The sequence below is a fragment of the Rhipicephalus microplus genome, chromosome 2, assembly GCF_043290135.1.
Source record: "Rhipicephalus microplus isolate Deutch F79 chromosome 2, USDA_Rmic, whole genome shotgun sequence".
Classification (NCBI taxonomy): domain Eukaryota; kingdom Metazoa; phylum Arthropoda; class Arachnida; order Ixodida; family Ixodidae; genus Rhipicephalus; species Rhipicephalus microplus.
Window position 1 is genome coordinate 261,679,288 of NC_134701.1, and position 9,082 is coordinate 261,688,369.

The following is a 9,082-nucleotide window of genomic DNA, read 5'->3' on the forward strand; positions in this document are numbered from 1 at the left end:
ACCTTCTGTCACAGCTGTACTCACTATTGTGTGACAGACGCACGCATCAGCTGAAAGACAGATACTTAGATGTGAAACGGCTTGATATCAAAACTTTCTGTCGAAAGATTATAGATGGTCGGTGGTGACGTGCTGTCGCGAAAAAAAAAAAACACCACCACCACCACCACCACCATCCTCAACAACAACAACAACAAATATTCCTTTGAAAGGGACCGAGTAATATATGGCTCAAAAGTTTTCCGTCTTTTCATCTCGATACGTATTTACGTAAGTGGCACGCGACTTCTCGGAATAGTCTCAAACCATTGTCCTTTTTACTCACACCTGAAAGACTGCCAGACGGGTTCGAAGAGACGAATAAAAGAAAATGAAAGCTGGTTCGTGTTTTTTATCATATTATTTTTTCTATTTCAATTGTCTTGGCAGACAGAGATGAGGTCTGGATTGCGTTCTTAAGTAATCTTGGCCTCTGAGATCTGACGGCTACGGATTGCCTCGGCTGGATGAGTCTCGAAGTTTCTCGTTGAGACTTTTATATTGCCTTTGCGTTAGTCAGCTCGTGCTACCCGGGAAGGAATAAGCGTTCGATTTCCAAATGCTTGATTATTGTTCGCAGACGACTGTGGAGAAAGGCGGCCATTCGTCTCTCCGTTCTTACGCAGTCTCCCGAAGGGCTGTGACAGTTTTCTTCCCGATCAAAAAAAGGCTTGTATTCCGTTCTAAATGAGGCAACGCTGATCCGTCGCGCTGGCATTTCCTTATAGCTTGAGCTTCGTTTATCTCACTCGGCATGGGCCGGGCACGTAGCACGTAGGCAGGATAACCGCTGGTCATTAAGGGCAACTGGCTGGATTTCCTGAGAAGGCAAACGCACGAAGGGGAGACAGAAAGTTAGGTAGAGTGATGAGATTAAAACGTTTGCAGGTATAACGTGGCAGCAGAAAGCACAACGCCGGGTTGACTGTCGGATCATTGGAAAAGTCTTTGCCCTGCAGTGGGCGTAGTCAGGCTGATGATGATGATGATGATGATGATGATGATGATGATGATGATGATGATGATGATGATGATTTCCCTCGGCAGGACTACCTTTTCTCGCGAGCACCGCATCCAAAGTTAAAGTGCCAAGCGACGCCTGGTATGGGCTTAATTATTTTTTTGTGGTGGTGGTTCAGTAAAGCTTTGTGATTTTTCGTAAAGCTTTGAGATTATGCTTAGGTCTTACTAAGTTTGTTGCACATGGAAGCTATGCCACCCATCACTTGCTACCTGGTTTAAACTTTTATCACTTCAGTCATTTCTAAGTTTCAGTGTTGTATGCGTTACTGAAAAAAAGTAATGCGTAAGTCACTTGTTACTAAATATATATAAAATCACGTGTTACCACCCTACGTTACTTCTGAAAAAAAGGTAACACGTTACCATCATCGTTATAGAAATGAAAAAAAGTAACGGACGTTACCTCTTACGTTAGTCCGCAATCATAAGTTTTGAATCAACGTGTCTTTGCTGTAGGAACCCACAAGAAAAATTTCCGCAATGATCAACATTTCTGAAATTTCCGTTTGACATAAAAATTCTAACCCCAACAAAGATTGTAACCGGAATGTTCATTTAACGAGAATTATTTGGCCAAATGTATGGGACATGCCTCTAGAGTTACACACAATGGCTTCCGTTTTGGTGGCACATCGTGAAGCCATTCTTGTCAGTGTGACATTAGGTGGCGTCCACGTTATCCGCAAAGAAAGCATCACTGAACTCTCATTAGGGTTAGGGCGTCGTAAATAGCCGGCGGATCTAGCCCAGCGAAATTTGCAGGCGATTGCCCCACCTGGTTGCATCTTTGCTAGGTGTATTGAACTAATGTTCTTTTCTTTATTTTTTTAGGTAAGGGCGAGCGGGCTCCTATAAAGTCGGTGGCCCGTGTGCAATTTCACATGCAGTTAAACAGAACTCTAAAAAAATATACACTAATCGGCCTCTCCCTGGTCTGATCAGCACCTCTAGTGGTGAGCTTTGAAATCGAAACGGATGGTACTTGGCCTCCAAAATGACCCACCACGTGCCAGTAGGCATTCGAGGAGGCCTTTACTGGCGCCGTTTTTTTTGGGGGGGGGGGGGACATATTCACGTTTGTGACACCTGTGGTGACAACATATGCCATTTGGTACTCACCTGTCGTCGCGTTTTAGCCACCACAAGTCATGGCGCGTTCCGCATCGGTGCCGGCGCGCGTGCGCAGAATATACCTACACGGAAAACGCCGATTCTTATGGAGTGTTTGTACTATAAGATAGACAGACGGATGAGATTTCAACTGAGAAGGACGCGTGTTTTCGCGCTCCCGTCCTTATCCCGATCTTTGCTCCGCGCTCTTAGGCGCAGCCCTTTTAAGGGCTACATATAGTGCTTCAGCGAGGCAACCGGAAGAAAACACCACAGCAGGATGCCGTCGTGGCTGCCCCGGCATCATCTTCAGTGCCAACAAAGCAGCAGCAGGCACAATCCAAGCCGGCACGCTCCAAGAAAACCCAGCCGCAGAAAGTTAGCAGCCATCACATTGCCGCCCTTTCCCCGGTGCTGTCGACACCCACCCTACCGCCGATCTGACCGCCCTACTTCAGGTTGGGACGATCTGCGAGACCAAGGTTCGAGCCAAACAACTCGACCCGAACACCTGTGTTGGCATGGTTTTTGGAGTGGACCCAACGATCCTCTTCAAAGACCTCGCCGACAACATTGCTTCACCAGCTCCCCTCGTGTCCGGTGTACGCAGAGGCAACTGCCTCACCCTCACCTTCGCTGGGACTGCCGTCCCACCGGATATACTGCTTTACAAGCAAGGGCGCCCTGTTCGACCCCGCCAGCCCAGGCCCCTGCAGTGCTCCCGTTGCGGCCGCTTCGGGAACGCAACCGCCACCTGCTCTCGAGACGAACGGTGCCTGCGCTGCGGCATCAAGCACGCCCCAGGATCGTGTGCAGCACACCTTCGCTGCACAACCTGTCGCTGGAAACACCCTGCAACCGAGCCGCGTTGTCCAGCCTGGCAGCTCTATCGCAGGTAACCTCCCTGTCCTTCCTCTTTCAATCCTCCTCCTCTATCGCAGGGCCGCGGTCATCATGGCCTCAACCGACGGCACCGTGACTCACCACCAAGCCCTGCAGCACGCTAGGACGCCTGGCAGCAAGGCCTCCATCATCAAGAGACACTCCATCCGAGATGCGCTCGCCGGTACCGGCGACACGACCTCGGAGGCCATCCCTCGTCCTACAACGACTGCGCCCGTCGTCGTCCCCACTACAACGACGACGGCCCCGCCCTCATGCACAACTCAGCCGGCACCTACCGTCGTCCAAAAGCGCTCGACGACGACGCAGACACCGCGCGCTTTTTCACAACCGCCGGTTCCTGTCGCCGTCTTCAGAAGCACGACGACTGAGCCCGCTACCTCGACGTCCCAGAAACCTGACATCAAAACCAGGAATGACATCTTGACTGGACTTGCTTTGGGACTTCGAATGGCGCTCAGGGCCCTCCGAGTTGGCTCCCACGAGCGCAATTTTCGTGTTGTGCCCCTGCTCGCCTTTGAGTCCATGGCTAATCGGTTTGGCCTCTTCCTGGACGAACCAACTGCACTTTGTGAGTTCTTCCCTGGCCCGTGTTAAAACGTGCACATCACTGTGCCCCCGGCCTTTTTGGTGGTAATCTGAGTCGACTGCGTGTGACATACGGGTCTTCTTGCGCGCGCGTGACTCGCACTTCGAATGCGCTTTTTTCCCTCTACCTTTCTCTTGCCTCTTTTCTCCTCTCCTTTAATTCCAATTCCCCCATCTGCGCAGGATTGTGGAGGTGCCCTCCTTCGAGAGAGGCAGTAACGGAACTGCGCTTATTTCTTCCTTTTTCCCTTTTTCAAAGTCACTTCATAAAATAGACGCTCAAATTATCGATAAGTAAAAAAAAATGCTTTATTGGCCTAGTCAGAGAAAAAGTTTTGTGCACAAGCATTTTCGTTCACTTGAACCTTGAAAAAATTATCTTGAAAAAATTATTCAAGATTCTCCTGGCTCACTCGAGAGGCCAATTACCAGAAACGTAGCTGCTGTGGCAGAGGGAAAGACGCAAAATTTGATTTCAAAACGGGGCCGCGGTGGTCTAGTGGCTAAGGTACTTGGCTGCTGACGCGCAGGTCGCGGGTTGGAATTCCGGCTGCGGCGACTGCATTTCTGAAGGAAGCGGCAATGTTGTAGGCCCATGTGCTCAGATTTGGGTGCACGTTCGGGGGTGGTCGAAAATTCCGGAGCCCTCCTCTGTACGGCGTCTCTCACAATCATATGGTGGTTTTGGGACGTTAAACCCCACATATCAATCAATCAATCAATCAATCAATCAATTAATCAATCAATCAATCAATCAATTTTCAGAGAATATTGCATTACTCTTTGTTGCATGTACATTTCATACACGAAATGCCTTCTTTGTAACAGTAATATTTGTGTGTTACTTCGTCATTAACAGTCAACTTTAAACCACGAAGTCTTTAACGTAATCACATGTTTCGACAACCGATGGCAAGTGCATACGCTTGTGCAATATTGCTGCAATGTTACATGTTGTATTGTGAAGCCTGTATACAGGACACGTGTGTTTGGAAAGCATGAACTTCATTTTCACTGCGTTTCCGAGCAGAGGAAGTTCTTTTAAAGGTATTTCTCAGCGGACGCGTGGTTGTCATAGTATTTATTATAATTAAATGCAAAGACGCGTAGCTGCGTTGTAGAACACCTGCTTGCCCCGCACATGGCCTGGGATCGATCCTCAGTTAGATACGGAAATTTTTATTATTCATTTCATTTGCATATTTATCCATTTTTCAGTGACGGACAAGATGATGATCTTCAGCTCACAACCAACGATGCCGGCTCCAGAATTTCTGCGAAACGAGCTCTTTAATGCTATCGCGTTAAAACCCTTCGCGTACAATCCCCGTGTAGGGGTATGAGCCACGATTTTTAGGGTCTGCTCTACTCTACAACAACAGCAGCAGTGGCTTGAACAGCAACATGAATAGCATTTTCATCTTGGTGGATATGCCCCGCCGTGGTGGTCTAGTGGCTAAGGTACTTGGCTGCTGACCCGCGGGTTGCGGGATCAAATCCCGGCGGCGGCGGCTGCATTTTCAATGGAGGCAAAAACGCTGTAGGCACATGTGCTCAGATTTGGGTGCACGTTAGAAAACTCGAGGCGGTCGAATTTCACGGAGCCCCTCCACTTCGGCGTCTCTCGTAATCGTATGGTAGTTTTTGGACGTTAAACCCGGCATAGCAACCATTCTTCAAGAGGTGGATATTTTGTGCAGCAAGGGCATTCAGTAAACGGTTTTAATGCACTATGCTGCATAAAAAAGAACAAGCAGTCAGCACCCCCTCCCCACACTTACTGTACAGCCCATATACGTCACCACGCAAGAGGGGCTTCAACTTTTAAGCATTTCTTAATCGCACGATGTCGTGCGTCGGCGTTGCCCGCACCCGACTGCGCATGTTCGCGTATTGTGCCGCATGCTTGCGTCTCTTGCCAACAGTTTCTTCTTTCTGACAGCAAAGTATGGCCCGTTTGCTTATCTTTATCATTTGTTAAAGGGAACATCTGTCACCTGCGTCGTCGCATGACGTGCCGCTGTTCCACGTACGGTAAAGCCTTTTTTTTTGTTTTTCTACGCTACGGGGTGTTATCGTGGAGCGATGCCTTATGCTATGCTTTTCTTATCCACCATTAGCGGCTGGCTGATCGCTTTCATAACGCGGACGGATCGTTTTCTGACCACTGACCAAGCGCGAAAAGCATTGCCATCGGAAAAGGAATTGTTTCGCGATTGCACCCATGAAAGACTATCATCTCGGCCGGTGATCTACCGCTCCATGCACAAAAGCTAGCGGATATGAACGAAGTCATAGCAATAACAAGAACTTGGGCAGCTTCGCATTGTCAGGCTTAGCTGTGCACACAATCACCCGATACCACACATTCCAAGGGATGCTCATACTGGTTGTGGGTACTAGCCTCGTCTGCTAAAAGTGTTTCGTCGTTTCTTGGCGCTCGTGAGCTCGAGACAGCCGCGCGTCTGCGAGAAGCGTAGGAACGTTCGCTGCCGTAGTGCCTACTGTGGAACGATGACTGCCCCGACGAGGAACGGAGCACTTGGTAGGCACGACGACGTTATCAACATTGGCCTGTGGGACCATCAACTGGACTTCAAGAGGAAGTGTGACGCAGTGAACTCGGAGCAGAAGTGCTGGCTGAATGCCGACTTGACAGCCTGGAACCAAGCGCTGCATGAACTCGCTTTCGAAATCATTAAGACCGGGCCAGGAAGATTGCGCCTGCAGTCGATACCACGGGGGAAAGCCGTAGGCAAGTAGACGACTGCCGCTCGACGAGCATCTTTTCTAGTTTCTTGGCATCTCGCGCAACACCGGTGCATTGAAGAGTTCCGCGCTACCTGCGCCTTGCCGTGTGGCCGCTCACTGGAGGAGACACCCTTCCCGATTCGCCTGCGTCCCTCGACGGGAGATAGGCGAAGCTTGCATCGTCTGGAAATCGAGGAACGTCCTACAGTCGCCCTGGTCGTGCGAGACATCGACGCCGTCACTGACCTCGAGACGGTGAGGATCACTGCGCGCTCGGTCAGACACGAGTTCGCCGCCGAAGTCGAGGAACTTCTACGACGCAACGCGAGCTCAATCAAGACGCTCGACATCACCAACATAAACAATGTGCCACGCAACATCGTCAGGCTGCTCGGGAGCCTCGTCAAGTGCGAGACATTGAGGATCTGTTCGCTCATGGATTTCATCAAAGGCCTACCGGATGCGCAGACAGTTGGGAAGCTTGTGCGCACCTCCGATGCCCTGAACAAGCTCTCTGTCGGCCCTGTCCTCGAACCACAGTTTTTTCTGTTGGCCAGGGCTCTGAAGTACAACCCCACGTTGACAACACTCGCTCTGGTCTTGCCGGATTCAGCCACCGAGCCCAAAGCACTGTTCCTCGCACTGGAAGGAAACACTGTCTTGCAGGAACTCTGGCTGAAGGGGTAAAGTTGTATCGATGCCGAATGTGGCCAGGCTACCGAGGCAACACTGAGAAAGAATTTTCACCTTCGCGGCATTCGCATAGAGAACGTTGAGATCGACTACGCTAGCATGGAGAAGTGGTTAGATGCTCTAGAGAAGAACAACACATTGGAATGGCTTCTGCTGGAGGGATTAGAACTGCCGCTGAACGGGATTTCAGCTTTGTGTAGGATTCTGACGGTGAACAAGACCTTGAAGAAGCTTACATTTGATAAATTTCAAGCTTCGCAGCAAGAAAGGTATGAACTTTGTTATTTAGCTTATGCTTGTTCCCGTCTACCCGAAAACGTCTGTGCCTAACGTTCAGAGCTGCACAGGTGGTTACGTAAGCTTGTCTCGCTGGTGCGTCCAGCCTACAGCTTATTTTATTTTGGCGTCTAACCACGCAGAAAGCTGAAGCGAAGACAGTCATCTCGAAAACGCTATAGATGACAAGTTATTAAATTTATTATTTATTGACTGTCATGCACAGGCAATTGACTTTTGCGAACAGCAAGTTACAGCATCACATTGGGAAAACGCAAGAGCATAAAATTTAGTATTCGAAAATTTACTCCAACACACACGTTGCAGTTAAAAAATTCGCAAACAAACAAAACTGCTGCATTCATTATCATTGTTATTATGAGCGGAATGGCCTTGCAATAAGTCACAGGCCCGGAAGACATTATTTGACATTTATCAATTAACCGGCAGATTGTTGCATTCGTGCCATGAGCATGTTTTGTCCGGCAGTCCAAGGGTGAAACGCACTCCCTAGCATCAGACGCGGTCAAGCTAGTCATACTCTGGGATGTCGCTAAGGCATTAGCGGATACTTTTTTAGTTGGTCACGTCATCATTTACTAGCCATGGCCAAGAGGTTACGTGCGTGAAGAGCATCACGTGAATTCAGAGCACGCCATTGCCCAGGGGCGTTGTCAATTTGTTTCAGGAAGTGAAGGCTCCGAAAGCCCTCGCCCACCACCTCACATCCTCTTTTTGTGCATTCTTGTGTGTGTTTGCACAAGCGCGTGTTTAACGTACAAATTGAAAGAGAATCCGCGAGGCCCCACGTACCATAGAGATCGATGTTATGCGATGCATGTGGAAAGAAGGAAACTTTGGTGTATTTTTTTTTTTTCATTCTGCGAGACGTTTCGAAGTTACGCTGACGATATGTACAGACAATGTACGCACAGGCGCATGTTTAACAGTCGCATATGTTTTCTAGAACTACACTCGCGGACAACCTGACAATGAAGGGAAAGCTACGGAGGCGGGGCTTTTGCCCATGTACAACTACGCGAAGTAGCCCGGTAAGGCATGTGCGTTCCGCACCGCAATGGAAAGTGAAGAGCAAACCTCATAAGCGCGAAAATGCACGCGACAGCGACGAGCGATGCTATGAGCGACGAAACAGGGCGTTCGCGCGACGTGTCGCGTGCTCGTTTTCGCGCGATCACTTGGTTCTCCAGATTTGGAAACCGTCGCTCATCGCCCGGAAATGCTGGGCTCAAGCAGCCAATAGCGAGAAACCGGAAAAGACGAAGACTACATAGTTGTTTTGCTTCGCCGATGCGCCACGGATCCCCTGCACGTGATACTGCCCGAGTCATGTGTGCGCAACAAGAAATAACGCAATGTTTACGCATGTGCATAAAAAAAAAAGGACTGCAAGGTATTCATAAACACTTTCCGTTTCATTACACAACAACATATCTTATTTTTAAATTGCATACCGCTTGCTACGCGGTTTTCTTGGTGGGAGTAGACGGCCTCATGCCAGCGACAGTGCAATTCGCTCGCCGAAGCCGTCGCGTGAATGAGGTTTGCCTGCGCTAGCGACTGATCGCGCAAAGACGATCTACGTCGCGTCGCTCGTCGCTGTCGCGTGCATTTTCGCGCTTATGAGGTTTGGCCCTGATTGCTGTACGCGATCAGCGTTCCAAATGAACGCACACGC

At 49.5% G+C, this 9,082-nt stretch overlaps 1 protein-coding gene across 1 annotated transcript in view; it reads left to right on the forward strand.

Moving 5' to 3' along the window:
- The first annotated feature begins 6,177 nt into the window (after positions 1–6,177).
- Positions 6,178–9,082, forward strand: part of LOC142794794 (uncharacterized) — a 5,392-nt gene continuing 2,487 nt past the window's right edge. The window contains exons 1-2 of the mRNA XM_075885952.1: positions 6,178–6,279; positions 6,427–7,376. Of these exons, the coding sequence (XP_075742067.1) occupies positions 6,178–6,279; positions 6,427–7,101 (777 nt within the window). The 3' untranslated portion in view covers positions 7,102–7,376. The remainder of the gene's footprint in view (positions 6,280–6,426; positions 7,377–9,082) is intronic.